Source organism: Neomonachus schauinslandi, chromosome 4 (assembly GCF_002201575.2).
Source record: "Neomonachus schauinslandi chromosome 4, ASM220157v2, whole genome shotgun sequence".
Classification (NCBI taxonomy): Eukaryota; Metazoa; Chordata; class Mammalia; order Carnivora; family Phocidae; genus Neomonachus; species Neomonachus schauinslandi.
In genome coordinates this window covers 16,922,691-16,940,621 of record NC_058406.1, presented here as the reverse complement: position 1 = coordinate 16,940,621, position 17,931 = coordinate 16,922,691, and the positions used below count along the sequence as shown (strand labels likewise).

Genomic DNA, 17,931 nt, shown 5'->3' with positions numbered 1-17,931 from the left:
AGAATGAAGTCATGTATATAAACGGCCAAGCATGTAACATGTGTGCCAGAAATGTTAGTATCTTTCTTTTTCCTTGGCTAGCTTTGGACCTGGGTAAGGGTGAGTCAGATTAGATCGGGGAAGGCTATTGCATCGGTGAATCTAGTAGCAAACATCACATGAGCCAGGGGGTTGGGAGGGGAAGGGTTTCAGAGATGTTTGAAAGGTTAAATTGACAGGAGTTGCTGACTGGACATGAAAAATGGATGTCATGTCTTTGAACTGTCTGCTATCTTGGTGGGGCTGTCCAGTGGGCAGTGAGGGTGCAGCCCTTAGGTGAGGTAAGAATTTGGAACAGCGTTCGCATGAGTGAGAGCTGAAAGTCTGAGGTTAGCTGGGCTCTCGGGAGGCCGGTGAGAGAGAGGAGCAGAGAGAGAAAGCCGGGGGCTAAGAACCAAGTTTGGGAAGCACATGTTACTGGGGGCAGAGCCACAGAAGGAAGAGTGAAGGAATGGTCTCTTGCCCTCCTCCCAAACACGAGGCTCCCTCCCTGCAGTCTCCTCTCTCAGGGTTCTGGCAGCTTTATATCTGGAGGTGTCGGGGCAGCAAGAGCTCAAGACGGTGACATTGGGTTGGGGGCAGGCGAACCGGGGGAAACTCAAAGGTGTGGATGTGTACCCAGGCGTCTGGAGAGCTCGCCCTGCACTTGGCTATCAGAGTCGCCAGTCCCGCCTCCTTGCCCCTGGTGGACTTCATCATCCAGAACGGGTGAGACCCTGCCTGCCCGTCTGCCCACCTCCTCATCCTCCTCCACCCCCGCCCCGTTCCTTTCTCTTCTCCACAAGCCTTCCCCCCTCCCTCTTGTTCTCCCTGACTTTGGCCCCTCCCCTTGTTCCCCTTTCTTCCTCCCTGGCCTCCTACCCCCAGAGGTCACTTGGATGCCAAGGCTGCTGACGGGAAGAGCGCTCCACATTGTGCTGCTCTCTACAACCAACCTGACTGCCTCAAGCTGCTGCTGAAAGGGAGAGCTTCGGTTGGCGCAGGTGGGGCTCCCAACTCCTCCCCCAGCAGACTTCCATTCCTTACTACCCCTCGTGTGGAGCTTCCTGCCTTCTTCCCAGACCGAGAGCGCTGGTAACAAGCACGGACTTTGCAGACACACTTGGGTTCTAATCCTGGCTTGCCTCTGAGCACGTCTGTGACCTTGGGATTTGTCCATTCATCTCTTGAACCTCAGCTTCCTCGTGTGTAAAATGGGTATAACACCACTGACCTAGCAGACCTGCGAAGAAGATAAAAGGATGTTTCTGAAAGTACCTAACCAAATAAATCCTAGCTGAACTCAAATGATAGTGATTATGATAGTTAACGATTTACCGGCATAGGAACTCCTTTAGTCCTCACAACCTCATCAAGAAGTTACAAGTATTATACTCATTTTGTAGATAAGAAAATCAAGGCCCAGAGAGGCTAAGTAACTTGCCCGAGATCACACAGCCGGGAAGTAGCAGAGCCAAGACTCAAACACAATCTGATTCCAGAGTCCTACTGTAACCTCTAAGCTGTAATGCCTTTTGACCTTGACCATGACCCTTGACTTTACCCCTCACAGTGAACGAGGCAGGAGAGACAGCTCTGGACATAGCCAGGAAGAAGCAGCACAAGGAGTGTGAGGAGCTGGTGAGGTCTAGGAAAGGAGGGGAAGCCCCTGACCCTTTCCCTCTCTCTGCTGAGCCCCTGACCCTCTGAACTGCCAGGGCTTTGTTATTGGCAGCTGGAGCAGGCCCAGGCTGGGACCCTCGCCTTCCCTCTGCACGTGGACTACAACTGGGGAATCGCCACTGAGCCTGGCTCAGACAGTGAGGAGGACGAGGAAGAGAAGGTGGGTCCCCGCCCCCTGTCTTGGGCCTTTGTTAGACTGCAGATGGAAAGAGCCCAATTGGGCCTGGTGGGGGGAGGGGCGGGGCTGACTGGAGGAACCCCACTGTCCTTCCTCCCATACTTTTGCCCCTGCAGCGCTCCCCGCTGAAGCCCGCAGCCCAGGCCCGCTGGGCCAGCGGGAGGGTCGACCTCAGCAACAAAACCTATGAGACCATCACCAGCCTGGGATCAGCTGCCCCTCAGAGCCAGAGTGACGCCTGCCCCCCACCCTTGCCGGTCAAAAACCCTTCCCGGACAGCGGTCCAAGGGCGTACAGGACATGCCAGTGGAGGTATGGCTGGCTGCGCAGAAAAATGCTCATCGTACCATTCATGGAGGGTCTACTGTGTGCCGGCGCACTGAGCTAAGGCTGCCTGGGTTAGTCCACGCCGCCCTCCCGCCCTCGCAATCGCTTGCCAGGTAGAGGTTATCATCTTCCCCTTACAGGTAAAGGAACAGAGATGTTAAGTAATGTGTCGGAGATCCGACAGCTAATTAAGTCCCCGATGTGGGATCCAAACCCAGGTCTGTCTTATTCCAAATTCCTCGATGCTTTACTTAAATAAAAAGAGAAGCATTTATTGACCATCCCCTGTGTCTCCAGTATTGGGGGCGGTTACCGAGACACGGCCTAGTGGGGGAGATAAAAGCCGGAATGCAATTCATTAGGATATTAGACACAATGGTATAGAATGTAAATTCCCACCCCGCCCCCCTAAGAAAGAATGTAAATCTCAGAAGGACAGGAATTCGAGTGTTCTGTTGACTAGTATTTCGGCACCTGGCTGGTCTCAAGAATTGTTTGTTGAATGAATGAAGAAGCTTGTTCTGGGAGCTTAAGGGGGAGCATGTCCTGTTGGGACCGAGGGGTGGTTGAGGAAGGCGTGCTGTCGGGGTAGCATCTGAGCTGAGCCCGAGGGATGAGCAGAGGAGTCCACGCTGAGGAGCAAGGGGAGCAGAAGCAAAACGGTGCGTCAGCATGGGCTAGCTATCCTAGCCAGTGAGACCCAAGCATGGTGGGGAGAAGCTGGAGGGGAACACCGGACAGGTGGGTGGCGTGGGGAGTGGGGGCAGCCGTGATAGGCCCTAGAGGCCAAGGACAGCTTTGACATTGAGAACAGAGTAAGAGATAAAGACAGGTTTTATCACTTCTGATTCCAGATCGTTCTGAAGTCCCCAGCCTGAGCTCAGAGCCCTCCGGGGCCCCTGAGAGCCTGGGCAGTCCAGCCTCTACGCCTTCTAGCCTCACAAGCCCTGTGGAAGCTGTGAGTCCCAGCCAAACCCCATCCAGCTCTGAGGAGGGCCCCTCCCGATCTAGCCTGACATCTGGAGCCACCCCTGCCGAGATGTATCCCCCGGTCAGGTTCAGGTAAGAGCCCAGCTGTGCAGCTGAGCAAGTTTCCCATTTATTTCCCCACCTGGAAATGGTGCCTGCCGAAAGACTGGGACACCTCCCAGCTCTGAGGCCCATGACTAACGAGATATGCTAGCCCTTGAGTGGAGGGGGAGTGGACCCTTCGCCCTTCACACACCTGCCCCCGAGTCTGGCCTGGAGAGCTGGGAAGGAGCCTGGGACCTAGACTGCTGCAGATGGAGTAGAGAAGGCTGAGTCCTGCCCGCGTGGCTTTTTCTAGGGGTTCTAGTGGGATCTCTGCTGTGTTCCATCTCCAACCCACGATCCAGTCCTTCCTTCCTGGCAAACAACCCTTTCAGTTTGAAGTTTGGGGAGGAGACACAGGAAAGCTCCAGTTCCAGGCCTCTGCAGCCTGTGATGGACCCAGCCAGGGGCCCTGGAGGACTCTCTACCCACCTGTCTTAGGCCCCAGCCTATACCTGAGCTCTTTCTCCCCCACTCTAAGAGGATCTTGGCATGAGGTCACCTTGGCCTTTCCCTGCCTTCCAGCTCCGAGAGCACTCGCTCCTATCGGCGGGGTGGGCTGGAGCCTGGAAGACTGTCTCTCAGCCAGGCAGCCTCTGCCCACAAGGAACATGCCGGTATGAGCTCTGGGACTGTGGTTTGAGGGGTGGTGGCAGGACACCTGGGAGGCAGAGTTGGTCAACAGTAGGTGGGTGGCGTGGGGTCATGGGGACCTCTGCCCATGACCGGAGTACATAGGAGGCCGGCTGGCCACAGTTTGGCCAGTCCCTGGCCTGGTGCGCCCCCTTCCCACTCCAGCCCAGGACTCATGAAGCTGAGGAGAGCCCAGGTCTTGAGGGATGGCCGAGGTGAGGAGGCCCAAGCTGTGGCTTCTCTCCAGGGGAAGATGAGCAGACTTGTGTCAGCCAGGCTGGTGGCTCACTTCCCTGCAGATGAGGCAGGATTAGGGCGGCCGCATAGCAGCCCTTGGTTTGCCTAACTGTCTCCTTGTGTAGGAGTCTCCTGGAATCCACTCGGACTGCCAGCTGCCAGGCAGAGGGACATGTGATAGGGACAAGACAAGAGCTGTCACCCTGAATCCGGCTTCTCCCTGCTGAATCACAAAGTCTCTCACAGTTACCCTTAGTTAGTTGGGGAACCTGGGAGTGGGCACAGGACAGAGCGAGTTGGGCTGAGCGTGAATCCACTGTTCCTTGTTCCCCTGGGGATCCCTCAGGGGTGGCGGTGGTTGTCTGTGCTGGGAGTGGGAGACAGCAGGGGCAGGAGCTGGCGCTCTCTGAGGAATCGTCATCCTCAGTCCATCAGAGTCAGGCACCAGACCCCAATCTGTGTCCACAACCAGGTATCCGTCAGCCAGCATTTAGTGGATACCTGTTGTTGAGACGTGTGTGATAAGAACTCGGGCTGTAGGGCGTGGAGGACCATGAAAAGTGGCTTTGCTTCTTCAAGCCTCGGTTTCATTGTCTGTTAAATGGGGATAATTTCATCTCTCCACGATAAGACAGTGGTGGAACTGAGGGAGACAAATAGCTGGTACATAATACAGGTACTTAGAACATGTCAATTTTCGTTCTTCTCTCCCCAGGTTGGCTTCACTGAAGGAGAGGGCTCCAGGACAGGGGTTCTCCTGGAAACTCTGTGCAGCTTTTGCAAGACTAGCTCCTTGCTGGCCCTTGCATGCCTGAACTAGCCCCATGTTGGACTCCAATGTTCAGAGCTAGGACTTGAGCCCACAAGACTGGGGAACTGAGGTGTCCATTCCCTTGGGTCTTGCTCTGTCTGTCTCTTGTACCTCTGTGGCTGGCCTTCCTCCCTGCCGTGGGCCTTTGCCCCCTCCAAGGATACGGGGCCCTTCCATGTTAGGGCTGATGGCGGTTCCTTCCCCTCTATCCCGTCATCGCCCAGGGAGCCCTATGGCTGGGTCTGATACTCGTAAGCTAGCTTTAGCTGCAGAACCCCCAGTCTCTCATCAGACCAGAATATGTTTCTGCCACCAGTCTGGGGGCTCCATAAGAGTAGGAGCAGTCCACCTTCATCGTCCAGACCAGGGATTCTGCCAGCCAAGGGGCTGTTTTCTTGGACATTCATTGGTCTAGTACTTTACTGAGTTTCTCTCTATGTCTAGATGCCACACGAGTAAGACAAGGGTCTTGCAGATGTGGTCCCCTGTGGGGACGCTGGTCCTAAAGGCTGGGCTTGAGAATGGGCAGGGCTAGACTCCAGGGGATGGTCCCAGGCCCAGGGGCAGGCAGGCAATCAGCTGGCTTACACCAATGGGACACTGCATTGTCTGCGTCCATCCTGGTTGGCCAGTGCTCACGCTGTACCAGCTGTTAAGTAAATACTCACTAGCACTCCTTTCGAGGGACAGCACAACCCTCCCGGGGACCTCTGCTCTATTGCCCAGCCAGGAAGTAGACTGGGAGTAACCCCCACTTGCCTACTCTCCTGGATGTAGCAGGAAGGAACGGAACAGTCAGGAGCCTTCCAGTCTTGGGGGAAAAAAGAACTAAGAAAGGAGGAAGGAGAATAATAGGAAGCAGAAGGCAGGGACTAAAGGTTCTGCTTCCCGGTCTCAGAAGTGCCACCGTGACTTTCAGCCCCATATTAGAAAAGAGGTACAGCTAAGCCATCATCTGTTTCTAACACGGCTTTATGGGCACCAGGCACTGGGCCCTGGCAGGGATGGGCCAGGCCAAACAGGAGAGGCCAGAGGGTGCCAATGGCCAACGAAGCAGTCTGGCCAGGAGGCTGGGCTGTTTACCCTGGAGACCTGACTGGTCTGGGATCCCACAGGAACGGGGTTGTCCTCTGGGCCTCTGGCGTCTGGTTTTGTTCATCTCAGACTTGTTATCTCACTCGTCTCTAATAAAAGATTTTTTTGATTAAATTGCAGTGGTTTCATTTGTGGGATAGGGAAGGGATGGGAATCCTGGGGCCTGGAATTCTTTCTCTGGACCTACTAAGGAAGAGGGCAGTACGAACGGGTTTGCAGCCCGGGCTGGTTTAGCCCCAGGGGATGTTTGGCAATGCAGAGACTTTTTGACTGTTCCCAACTGGAAAGTGCTACTGGCATCTAGTGCCTAAAGGTCAGGGATACTGGTAACCATCCTCCAGGCCACAGCTCAGCCCCCACAACAGTGCATCATCCCATCCAGAATGTTAAAGGTGCCCAGATTCAGAAACACCAGTGCGGAGGAAATGTGCTGGCAGGGGGGCTGGGAGCCCAGCAGTTTAAGTCGGCCACAGGCCTTGTCTCAATTTGAGGTGCCCTGAGACAAAGATTTGAGGGCAAGTAGTTTATTATTTGCAAGGTGATCCCAGGAAACATAATGAGAAGGTAGGGAGTGGAGCAGTGGGTCAAAAAGCAATAGGGAGGGGGTGTGTTAGTAAGGGGCTACTACCATGAACTAGGATTCATCTTAGGGACCTTTGAGGGACTATTGATTAGACCATGTCTTTGGGGCACCTGGCTGGCTCAGTTGGTAGAGCATGCGACTCTTGATCTCAGGGTCGTGAGGTCAAGCCCCACGTTGGGCATAGAAGTTGCTTAAAAAAGAAAAAACAGGTCTCTGAGTTGTCCCACTGAAAGTGAAAAAATTGGTGTGTTTACCACCAACTCTGGTTTTTCACTGGCTGAGGGGTCCTTCCTGGGGGTGTCAATTCCCAATCACCTCAGCCTGCTCTGAAGCCCTCATTCCGAGATGTGGGAAGGTGTTGGAGGTGCGTCCAGGAACAGCCTGCTGTGATCTCCAAGTGAGGACTGGTAGACGGAGGGAATAACGTGGGTACCAACAGTATTTGATACGGTTGAGCAGTGCAACCCTGGACTTCTCTGAGCTCAGTCTCCCCATCTGTGCAATGAAGGGGTTGGACTTGATGTTTTCTTAGGGTCCTTTGAGCCCCAATGATGTAGGCGTCTTGGCTTCTGTTGATGTCATACAACTCAGGGTGGGAGCTGTGTGGAACTTGGAGGAAAATCAACTCTGTTCTTTGTTTTGTTTTGTTTTTTGTCTTTGTTTTTTTTCTAAAGGCAATCCTGGGATGCCTGGCTGGCTCAGTCGGTGGAGTATGTGACTCTTGATCTCGAGGTTGTAAGTTCGAGCCCCACGTTGGATGTGGAGATTATATTGAAAATAAAATCTTAAAAAAAAAAAAAAGGCAATCCTAAATAGCTGCAGACAGCTGTCCCTTCAACCCAGAGGTTGCTTGGGAGTTGGCCAAGAGACCTCACCACATCTCAAACTGATAAAGTCTGACCTCCTAAAAGTGGCCCATAATGCTGGTGCGGTCAGACCGCATTCATCTCTGGCTTTCTACCCTGTCTGCCCCCAAACCAACCTCTATGCTACAGCCCCACCAATATTTCCGTTCTTCCGGCCCTGACACACCAAGCACACTCCCACCCCTAAGCTTTGCACATTCAGAACTCCAGGAGGACTGTTTTGTTCCTCTCCAGAGGCTCAGGGCTAGAACTGCCTGGCACATAGGAGGTGCTCCATAAATACATGTTGAATGAATGAATGTTTTTTCATTTCTTCCTGCCTCCAACTCCCAACCTACACTTCTGCCCCAAAGTTTAAACTTCTTTTCTTCAGAACAGATGACCACCAGTGCAGGTCCCCTCAAATGTGTCCTTAAAGTATCCTCACTTCTTCCTGACCCTCACCCCAGTTGTGATAATACAGAATTGATTGCATCCAAATTTGCTTAGGTTTTCTCTTGCCCATAGACTGCATCTCAAGCTTGCTGGGACTAGCCTTGGACACTCAAAATGCATTTGTTGAATGAAAGATAAACCCACCCCTTCCTACCATGGTCCCAGGTCACTCAGCAGCAGTTAGAAGCCAGAGTCGTGACTCAGGCTGGGATGGGGTTCTCTAAAGTTCTCTCAAAAAAGTCTAGAGATGTCACTGAACACCCCGAGCCACCGTGCTCCACTCTGTACACAGCATTGACCCCTTTTCATTGCTTCCCCTCCAGGTCCCTAAGCACCTCTTCCAGCAAAAGGATAATTTTGTGTTAATTAAGCTCACTGTTTAGGACTCTTCCCTGGTCTGCTGGGGACACTCGGAAGGTCCTTCCACGGGAACACAGATGTGTGCATAACTGGGGGCACAATTCTGTGAACTTCCTTCACCCAAGATGACTCCTCCAGACCCAACCCCCTGGGGAGGCAGTGGCCTGACCCTGAATAAATTAGGGGCACCCATGCACCTGGATTTCTCAAAGTTTTTCTTTGAGTATTTCAGTATTTCTCAAAGTTTGGTGCACCTAAAGATCTCCCAAACCTTCACTACTCCGAGAGCCGTCCTAGGGGCAGCCGCGCCTGGGGCACTCGGGGGAGCTTGTTAGAAACACAAAACCTCACTGCAGCAAACAAAATAGATGGAACCAGAGGGCCTGGATACACGCGTGTACACAGGCCGTGTGCACGAATGAGCGAGCCCCGGTAGAGCAGAGCTGGGTTTGACGATCGCGTACGAAATAGGATCCGAGCGCTCCAAGGTGCGGGCGCGGGCACCGAGCTGGGTCCGCCCGCTTGGAGCTGCGACGGCGCAGAGACGGGGGAGCCAGGACTCCTCCCAGAGCGCTGGGGCACCCTCGGGCGCCCCGCTCACCGAGACAGCCTCTTGTGGCGGGGACCACGGCCTCCCCACTTGCCAAATCTCCTTTCGACAGAAGGGCCGAGGTGAAGGGCCCTCTCTGGAAGCCTCGTCCCTCTCGGGAGGCCAGGCCCGCCGGCGCGGGCAAACTTTGCCCGGGCGAGTCCTTGAAGTCTATATTTAGTGCACGTCACCCCTCCCCCCTGCGGTTGCGAGGCGGGCGGGCCGAGGGGGGTGTGGGGGGAGAGCCCCGCCCCCGCAGGCGTGTGTGTCGTGTGGGTTTGGGGCCCGCACGCTCGCGCGCCCTCCGCCTTCGCGCTTCCTGCAGCCCCGGCGCCCCTCGCCCCGCCGGGCGTCGCGCGCCAACATGGGCCAGGAAGAGGAGCTGCTGAGGATCGCCAGAAAGCTGGAGAAGATGGTGGCCAGGAAGAACACGGTGAGGCTGCAGAGTTTGGGCCACAGCCCCCGCCCCCAGGAGGCGCGGCGCGTGCGAGCCATGAGTCCCGGGGGCGCGTGCTGGCTGGGCGCCCGGGAGGCGCGTGCGGGACGCCGGGGCCCGAGAGAGGCGCGGCTGGCGCAGGACGCAGCGCCCCTTGGGGACAGCTGAGAACCCCGGGGTGGGCGTGTGCCTGGCCCAGGGCGCGGGGCAGCATCGTGCGGGCCCCACGGACGAGGCTGGTTGCGCACGCCCCTCTGGACAAGTGGGGTTCAGGGGCCCTGGGTGGCTTGTGCAGGGCCCGGGAAAGCGAGCGAAGAGACCGGGACCTAGAAAAGGACTTTCCGAGTCCGGGGACTCAAGGCGTGTGCAAAGTCCGGGGAGAGGCGGCGACAGCGAGGCGGCGGCGAAGGGGGAACGGCGGGGAGGGGGGTGGATTACAAAATCCTGGGTGGCCCGAGAAGGGGCAGAGGAACTTGAGCTGATGTGGGGTGCTGAGCCGCCTCTGTCCCTCACCCCGGTAGTGGATCTGGGGTGGAGCAAGGGACCGCGGATCCCACAACCTCACAGCTTGCGGGCGCCAGGAGCCATTCTACTTGCAACTTTCCCTTAACTTGGCCGCAGGGTGGGGGCCCGGCGGGCGGAGGCCGAACAGGTGCCGGGCAGCCACAGCGCCCTCGGGGCCCACGGGGCGGGGGGGGGGGGGGGGGGGGGAGGGGGGCCGGGCGGGGGGCCGGGGCGGGGGGGTTTCAGGGGGGGAACCAGACCCAGAGGAGAATCCAGACTGATGGCCCTACCTGCGGGGCCCTGGGCTCTCAGGCCAACTTGAAGTTAATGTTTGATCCTCACCATGATCTTTGCCTCAAGCTGGCGGCCGCCAGGTTGCCTGGTCAGAGCAGACTTGGCCTTGGGTCTGGGAGGGCCTGGGCACACCCGGAGAGGGAAGAGAGGAGAGCCAACATAGCCCTTGAGACTGTCCCCCCACCTCACCCTGTACCAGGGCCCTCCTAGTCCCACCATCCATAACCCCGTGCTGGAGCTGGACCTGTCTTTCCAGCCCATTCTGTGACTCTGGGAGCTTGGGAAAGATGGACCCTAAGGGAAGCTTTAGAGCAGGGGAGAAGGAAGAGTCACTGGAGCCGTGGGGTTTGTGAAGCAGCCCTAGAGTAGACACAGTGAGTGGGTGTCCGTATAAAGGCCAGAGTCTACCAGTTTCCTCACCTGTAGGGAAGAGATGAGATTATCTACCACTCCTGGGAAGGAGTGTCTCTGTGGGCAGTGGTGAGGGTGGAAGAGAGGTAAGGCCCTCGGGAGGACTTGCATGGGTGCTTGGTAAGAGTTAGAGAATGACACCTGCTTTGGGACAGCCAGGCGGGACACAGAAACCTGCGGAGTGCTGGGAGCCCATCACCCTTACACACCCAGCCTCCCCTCACCCCCATTCCCAGGTCCTCCAAAACCAGTGGAACTGAGCCTTGCGCGTCAGAGGGCGCTTTCCCAGCTGGGAGTGGTGGAGCTCAGCCCCTGAATTCCACCTCACAGCCCTGCCCCTTGCTGACCCCGGGCTTGGGCCAGCAGATTCTGGGCTGGGGGGTGGGAGAGGGACACCTGAGGAAAGGCAGTTTTGGGGGGAGTAGAGCTCTGGCTGAGGAGGAAGGGACCTGCCCTGGCTTCCCCTCACCCCTTTTATGGCCCTCGGCTCACCACTCTGCTTTCCTCTCGGGGCCTCAGTGTCCTCTTCTGTGAAATGGGAAGAGGAAACCGTGTCCCTGCGGGATGGATTCCCGTGGAAGTACCCAGAGCTCTTGCCAGGAAAGAGGCCAGTCTGGCCGCAGGGTCTCTGTAGCACAGAGCTCCTCCGGCCGCCACGTCTGCGCCTAGGCTCTTGGCAGCATCTGGGTGGGCACAGAGCTCTGGGCCTGCGGCCGAGAGAGGCGGCGCCTGCTCTGGGAGCGAAAGTGGGCCCGCCCAGCAGCGGGTAGGGAGAGGAGGACACACTTCCTGGAATAAGACGGATCCTCCACGTTGCAGCTCAGGCCTGGGGTTCGCTGCCAATTACTGACGTCCCAGCAACTTACTTAGGGCTTTTGTCAGATGCTGTGCGCATACAGCTGAGGCAGAGCCTCAGACGCACAGCCGAGCACCGACAGCCACAGCGACACGTACCCGCCATAGCGCACAACAAACACAGCTCCACGCACGCAGCCACACGCCGCAGTAGCTGGACAAGCATCTACACACGTAACTGCATTGAGACACGGCCACTGGCACCGACGTGACAGACACACTGACCATTATTAGAGAATGACACCCATTATGTTTCCAGAAGGACACACACACGTGTGCACGGCCACCCCCAAACGGCCACACTTAGCCACTCAGAGCTGATAACACGGGCATCCTCCCACACAGACACGCTGCTCGGAGCAGCACACCTGGCAACTCCCGCGCGGGGCTTTGGGAGCCCGGCCACAGCCGGGGCCCGTGGCTGTTCTTCGGCAGCACGACCCGGCTGTACGGTGTGACACGCAGAGACACACACCCGGTGGTGAGCTGCAGCCAGCTTAAGGGCCACTTAGTGGCCATTTTTCAGGAATTTTGCGAGCTGCTTGTGAAATACAGCCGTCATTTTACTTTTTTAATTGACTGTAGTTGACAGCCAGTGTGACATTTAGTTTCAGGTGTACAACATAGTGATTCATCAGCTCTACACATTACGCCGTGCTCACCCCCCGAGCGTAGCCACCACCTGTCACCGTACGATGCTGTTAAAATACCATTGACTTGGGGCCCCTGGGTGGCTCAGTCGGTTCAGCGCCTGCCCTTGGCTCAGGGTCCTGGGATCGAGTCCCACGTCGGGCTCTCTGCTCAGTGGGGAGTCTGCTTCTCTGGCTCGCTCGCTCGCTCTCTCAAATAAATAAATAAAATCTTTAAAAAATAATAAAATAAAATACCATGGACTACATTCCCTATGTAGAGAGCCATTATTTTAAAAATCAAATGATATACTTACAATTAAATAAGTTATATTAAAAACAGGGCGCCTGGGTGGCTCAGTCGTTAAGCGTCTGCCTTCGGCTCAGGTCATGATCCCAGGGTTCTGGGATCGAGTCCCACATCGGGCTCCCTGCTCGGCGGGAAGCCTGCTTCTCCCTCTCCCACTCCCCCTGCCTGTGTTCCTGCTCTTGCTATTTCTCTCTCTATCAAATAAAAAAAAAAAGTTATATTAAAAACAAAGGTAATAAACACTCCAAAGTCATCACTGCCAATTGTTTTACTACATTTCACTATCATCTGTGGTGTAGAGCTGATGCACTTCGATTACGTCAGTACATTGGAAACGGCATATAATGTGTGGTTCTGCACATCTCCCCGTACCTCCTTTAGTTCAGTGACAGCAGGTTGGTAGCTTGAAATTGGCCACAGGAGGACTACTGACACTGCAGAAATTGACAAACACTACAGATCAGGTGGTTTTTTTCTTTGAGAACTGGGCATTAAACATCGGGCAGCATACCACTGCCCTTACTCATATTGAGATTCCATAATTGTACACATCGAGGTAGCTGGGTGTCCATCTCGATGCGGTTGGTATCGTGGTAAGAGCCGAAGGGCCTGAGCTCGAATCCCAGTTCAGTGCCTTGAAACTTGGGGCAAAGTATTTAATCTCCTTGTTTCTTGGGTTGCTCATCTGTGAAAACGGGGTAATAATTCGGTAAGAATGGGAGTAGTAAGAGTACGTACCTCGCAGGGCCAGTGTGACAATGAAAGGAACTAATGCAGGTGAAGGACTGAGAGCAGGGCCCAGCACAGAGCAAGCCTTGAATTAGTGGCACGTGCGGAGTTGTATGCCCGTACGTTTATGTACACGCACGCACATCCGCAGGTCACGCCTCCAAAAACGTACTACAAGCCTGAGTTCCAAGGGAGGCTGAGGGCTGACAGAGGGCAGCCCTTGGGATGTGGTCCTGGCAAGGAAGCCTGGCAGGGTGGGGGATGGCAGCTGGAACCACACAATGAGACCAGGGCAAGGGGCATGCAGGACACAGTCAGCTGGTGCTCCCCAGGGAGCCGATCTCAGGACAGGAGGCAGGGCTGGCCTCTGGGAAGCAGGTGTAGGAAGGAGAAGGCTGAAATGGGGCAGGGTTGCTCAGGGCCTGGCAGCCAGCAGATTTTCAGATCTGAGGCTCCTTTGCTCCCCTCCCCCTCTCCCTTCCCACCTCTGCTTTCTGCTTTACTCATTCACTCAGGGAGCGCTGAGCTGCGTGCTGAACCTTGAGGTTTCAGAGATTAAAACAGCCCTCCTTGCCCAAAAGAAATGAAAATATATGTCCATACAAGGACTTGTACACGAATGCTCCTAGCAGCTTTATTTGTGGTAGGCCCAAATAACTGGAAACTACCCCCAAAGTCCCACCAGCAGGTGAACGGATAAGCCAATTGTGGTGTATCTCCACGATGGAAAACGACTCAGTAATGAAAAGAGTTATTGATCTACGCAGCAACGTAGATGAATCTCAATTATGCAGAGTCAAAGAAGCCAGAGGAGAAAGCCCATCACAGTCCTCTTTATATAAAATCCTTTAAAATGCAAGTGCATCTAGAGTGAGAACAGAATAGTGGTGGCCTGGGCCTGGGTTTGGGGTGCAAGGAGGGAGGGATCACAAGGGGACACAAGGAAACTTTTGGGGATGACGGCTATGTTCTTCTCTTGATTGTGATAATGGTTTCATGGGTGTACACAAACGTCAAACATGCAGTTTATTGCATGTCAGTTATATCTCAATAAAGCTATTAAGGAAGAAAAAGCACGATCCTCACCCTGCAGGAGCTCACAGTTGGGAAGCAGTGGGTGTGTGTGTTGCGGGGGCGGGGGGAGATGAGGATGCAGACGCAAAAGCAGTAACAAGAATCCATGAAGTAATTAATGTTAGAGGATGAGACGGGGAAGGGTAGAGCATGCCCAGGGCAAGGAACAGCAGAACCGAGGCCGGGGCCAGGAGGGGTGGTTAGAGCTGGGCCCCGGCTCCAGGGGCACGAGGCCAGCTGGGTGGTGTGAGATGCAGTTAGGGAGCTGGTCTGGGGCAGAATCTTTTCCCTCTCTCCTCCCTCCTTCTGTCCCTTGCCTGTCCTTCCACCACTTGTCTACTTGTATCCTGTAGCTGAGCAGTCTCCCCCTACCCCCCCGCACCCCTCTTTCCCGCCAACACCACACAGTGTCAGAAAACGGTCTGGGGCAGAAGCCATGGCCTCCGTCCTCACCTTGTGGCCTCCCACAGGAAGGAGCCCTCGACCTTCTGAAGAAGCTGAATAGCTGTCAGATGTCCATCCAGCTACTCCAGGTGGGGCGGGGGTGGGAAGCCTTGGGGGCTGTGCCTGGGGGGTGGAGAAGGCCTTCTGGCGAAGAGAAAGACCTGGGGTGGGGGAGCCCTCCAAGGGTGGGGTCTGGGAGGGATTTCTGACGGGAGGGCCAGGGGCAGGGGAGGCCTTGCGCTCTGAGGGTGGAGACTGAGGCACTTAGATGGGGGCCGGGTACCTTCCAAGCACAGGGGGCCTGTAGGTCTGTGAGAAGGACTGATTTGCTTTCTTAAATACCCCAATCCCTAAGCCCTGGGCCTATGGGGTCTGAGAGGCCAGTGATCCAGGGAGAAGGAAAAGTTGCCCACTTTTAGATCCCAAGCCTTACCAGAAGTTCTTGGCCCTGAAAAAAAATCAGCACAGAGCCAAGCTGTGGTCGCCTGGGCTGTGTCTTAAGCTGAAACTTGAACTCAAAGACACCAGGAGGTGGAAGTGGTGAGGGGTCCTTGGCCGCAGCCGAATCCACCACTACCTCAGCTTTTCACCGAAGCCGTGGTCGCCGTCAGGGCCGGGGTCTGGGCCTTGGGCCCTGGAGCTCACTGAGGGCTGCAGGTCAGGCCTGAGTTATTACATCAGCCATGGCTCAGGGCCAGGGCTCTGGAGAGGCTGGGGCTGGGCACATGGGGCGTTGAGCCAGGGCAGGCCTCGCCAGTTAGGGCAGTCCTGTGAGTCCACTGGAAGACCAGCCCCTGACCCTCTGGCTTTGCAGACCACCAGGATTGGAGTCGCCGTCAATGGGGTCCGCAAGCACTGCTCAGACAAGGAGGTGGTGTCCTTGGCCAAAGTCCTCATCAAAAACTGGAAGCGGCTGCTGGGTGAGAGGGGGCAAGGTCGACTTGGGCTGCGTGTTTCTCCCATCGCCCGGGTCGGGACCATGCCTGGCTTACAGCAGGCACTCAGTGCATGTTTGTCGAATGACTTAAGAAAAGACAGATGGCCTCTTAAGTGGGGAATGTCAGTGTTGGTCTACACACGGCAACATGTGTAGACATGTGAGTTTTTGTGTACGTGTACGTGTGCCTCTATGTATGTATTTCCTTGTGCTTGCGTGTTATATAGAGAGCACATGTCTCTATATACGCATTTGTGTGAGTATGGTCTGTGTGCAGGTGTCTTTCTGTCCCCCGTGTGAGCGTGGGTCTGCACACACACGTGCACGTCGTATATGCATCTGTGTGTGGATGTGTATTTCTGTGTGTGTGCAGGTGTGTTGGGGGCATGTGCAGCTGTCGCTGTCCCTGCTCTCTGCTCCTCCCTCCCCGAAGTCGTGCTGGGTTCTGTGGAGACAGAGCTCAGTTTGAGAACGATGCCGTGCTTTCATTTGCAGACTCCCCTGGACCCCCCAAAGGAGAAAAAGGAGAGGAGAGAGACAAAGCAAAGAAGGAAAAAGGGATCAACTACTCTGACTGGAAGCCAGAGACAGGGCTTTCTCCACCGAGGAAAAAACGAGGCGAAGAGCCCAAAGACAGGTATTTTTTCTGGGATGGAGAGAAGGGGGCTGACACTTGTCATGTCCTCTGCCAGAGGCTCTGTTTATATACCTTCGTTTAATCTTCACGCTCCGGGAGGAGCTACTGTTCCCATCTCCTACGGGGCCCCCTTGGGGAGGGTCTTCTTGGGCTCAATCAGACAGACCCGTAAGACCCAAATAGGCCATCCCTGGCACTGGCTTCACCGAGAAGGACGCCGGGGCAGGAGGCGCAGTGTGCCAGCAGGGCAGGCCCAGGCCTTTCTCATCTGCTAGGGGACCACACAGCATCCAGAGCTATTCGGTTCTACCCAGGTGCAGGGTAATGAGTCCACAATGGTGGGGGTTGCCGGTGGTGAACCCCTGACTTAGAAGACAAAGCTGCCAGGATCCCAGCAGGATTCACTGTCCTCGGCGCAGCCCCCCAAAGCTATGGTTTTCCACTAATTATTTATATTTCATTCAGAGCCCTTCCTGTCTGGACATAATTTACCAATCAGGGCTCATGTGCTATAAGCAATGTTGCCTAGTAACACAGCTGACATCCCAGCCTTGTCAGGGTTCCGGGTACATGGGCCTAGGAACTCACTTAACCATACAGAAAGTAAAGTGTTTTGTTGGCTCTCTATTCAACGTTTTCATTCTGTGAGGAGGAAGCCGAAGGTTGGGGAGCAGGGACTTTCCCAAGACCACCCAGCTATTATGTGACCGAGTGGGATCCCATCTTTGTCAGACCCCCAGACCTCTGCTGAGAATAGAAGAGTTGTCTGTCTCAACTCCATGCCCATTCCCCCTTGCCCACCTAGCCAGGGTCCCCCAAATTGCATGACTTCAGATAGACCCAAATGCCTTATCCATGATAGTAGATAAAAGTCCTCATCGATGTATAAATAAATCCTACCCGTTCCCTATGTGACGAGAGCACTTAATTCCTCAGGTGGGTGGGAGGGGTCTGCATTTGTTCACCTAATAGGTAAGGAGGCAGTTTTAGATAATACTGAATAGTATCTGATGGTAGATAATAGTAGGTGTTATATGGATAATATCATCTGTGATATATCAACGTTTTTAATGAACATACCTTTTTTATTTGTATTTTTTTTTTAAAGATTTTATTTATTTATTTATTTATTTGACAGAGACACAGCGAGAGAGGGAACACAAGCAGGGGGAGTGGGAGAGGGAGAAGCAGGCTTCCCGCTGAGCAGGGAGCCCGATGCGGGGCTCAATCCCAGGACCCTGGGATCATGACCCAAGCCGAAGGCAGACACCTAATGACTGAGCCACCCAGGCGCCCCAGTGAACATACCTTTTGACCCAGTATAGCCGCTATAAGGAATTCATTTTAAGGAATTAACCAGATTAGGGGCACCTGGCTGGCTCAGTCGGAAGAGCATGGGACTCTCGATCTTGGGGTTGTGAGTTCAAGCCCCACATTGGGTGTAGAGATTACTTTAATAAAAAAAAGGAATTAACCAGATTAAGGCATAAAGACTACATGTTGTATGTGTAACATATTTCTGCTGGCATTTCTGAAACATTTTTAATCTCTGAATCCTTTTTAAATGAATGTTTATTATAATCCTATAAAACAAGTGTTTTGCAGAAAACACTTTAGGGATTGATGCTGTAGAAGGGAAGATCTCACCCAGGAGGGAGGCATACCTCTACCACGATACTCCCAGTTTGGGCTGTTCAAATAGCTGTGGGGCAAGGATCCTAAATACCCTTCCATGCACAGAATAGTCCCACACATTGAAAAACCACTTATTATGTTCAAAAAGCT

General features: G+C 54.6%; 2 protein-coding genes across 2 annotated transcripts in view; both read left to right on the top strand.

The window, feature by feature from the left end:
- ASAP3 (ArfGAP with SH3 domain, ankyrin repeat and PH domain 3) overlaps window positions 1-6,167 on the top strand; it is a 49,804-nt gene extending 43,637 nt beyond the window's left edge. Inside the window, 10 exon segments of the mRNA XM_021684117.1 lie at window positions 662-747; window positions 907-1,022; window positions 1,592-1,659; window positions 1,754-1,861; window positions 1,996-2,191; window positions 3,061-3,268; window positions 3,803-3,845; window positions 3,847-3,894; window positions 4,863-4,896; window positions 4,899-6,167. Of these exon segments, the coding sequence (XP_021539792.1) occupies window positions 662-747; window positions 907-1,022; window positions 1,592-1,659; window positions 1,754-1,861; window positions 1,996-2,191; window positions 3,061-3,268; window positions 3,803-3,845; window positions 3,847-3,894; window positions 4,863-4,896; window positions 4,899-4,936 (945 nt within the window). The 3' untranslated portion in view covers window positions 4,937-6,167.
- A 2,979-nt stretch (window positions 6,168-9,146) lies between these two features.
- TCEA3 (transcription elongation factor A3) overlaps window positions 9,147-17,931 on the top strand; it is a 37,885-nt gene continuing 29,100 nt past the window's right edge. The window contains exons 1-4 of the mRNA XM_021683540.1: window positions 9,147-9,319; window positions 14,599-14,661; window positions 15,387-15,492; window positions 16,005-16,146. Of these exons, the coding sequence (XP_021539215.1) occupies window positions 9,251-9,319; window positions 14,599-14,661; window positions 15,387-15,492; window positions 16,005-16,146 (380 nt within the window). The 5' untranslated portion in view covers window positions 9,147-9,250. The remainder of the gene's footprint in view (window positions 9,320-14,598; window positions 14,662-15,386; window positions 15,493-16,004; window positions 16,147-17,931) is intronic.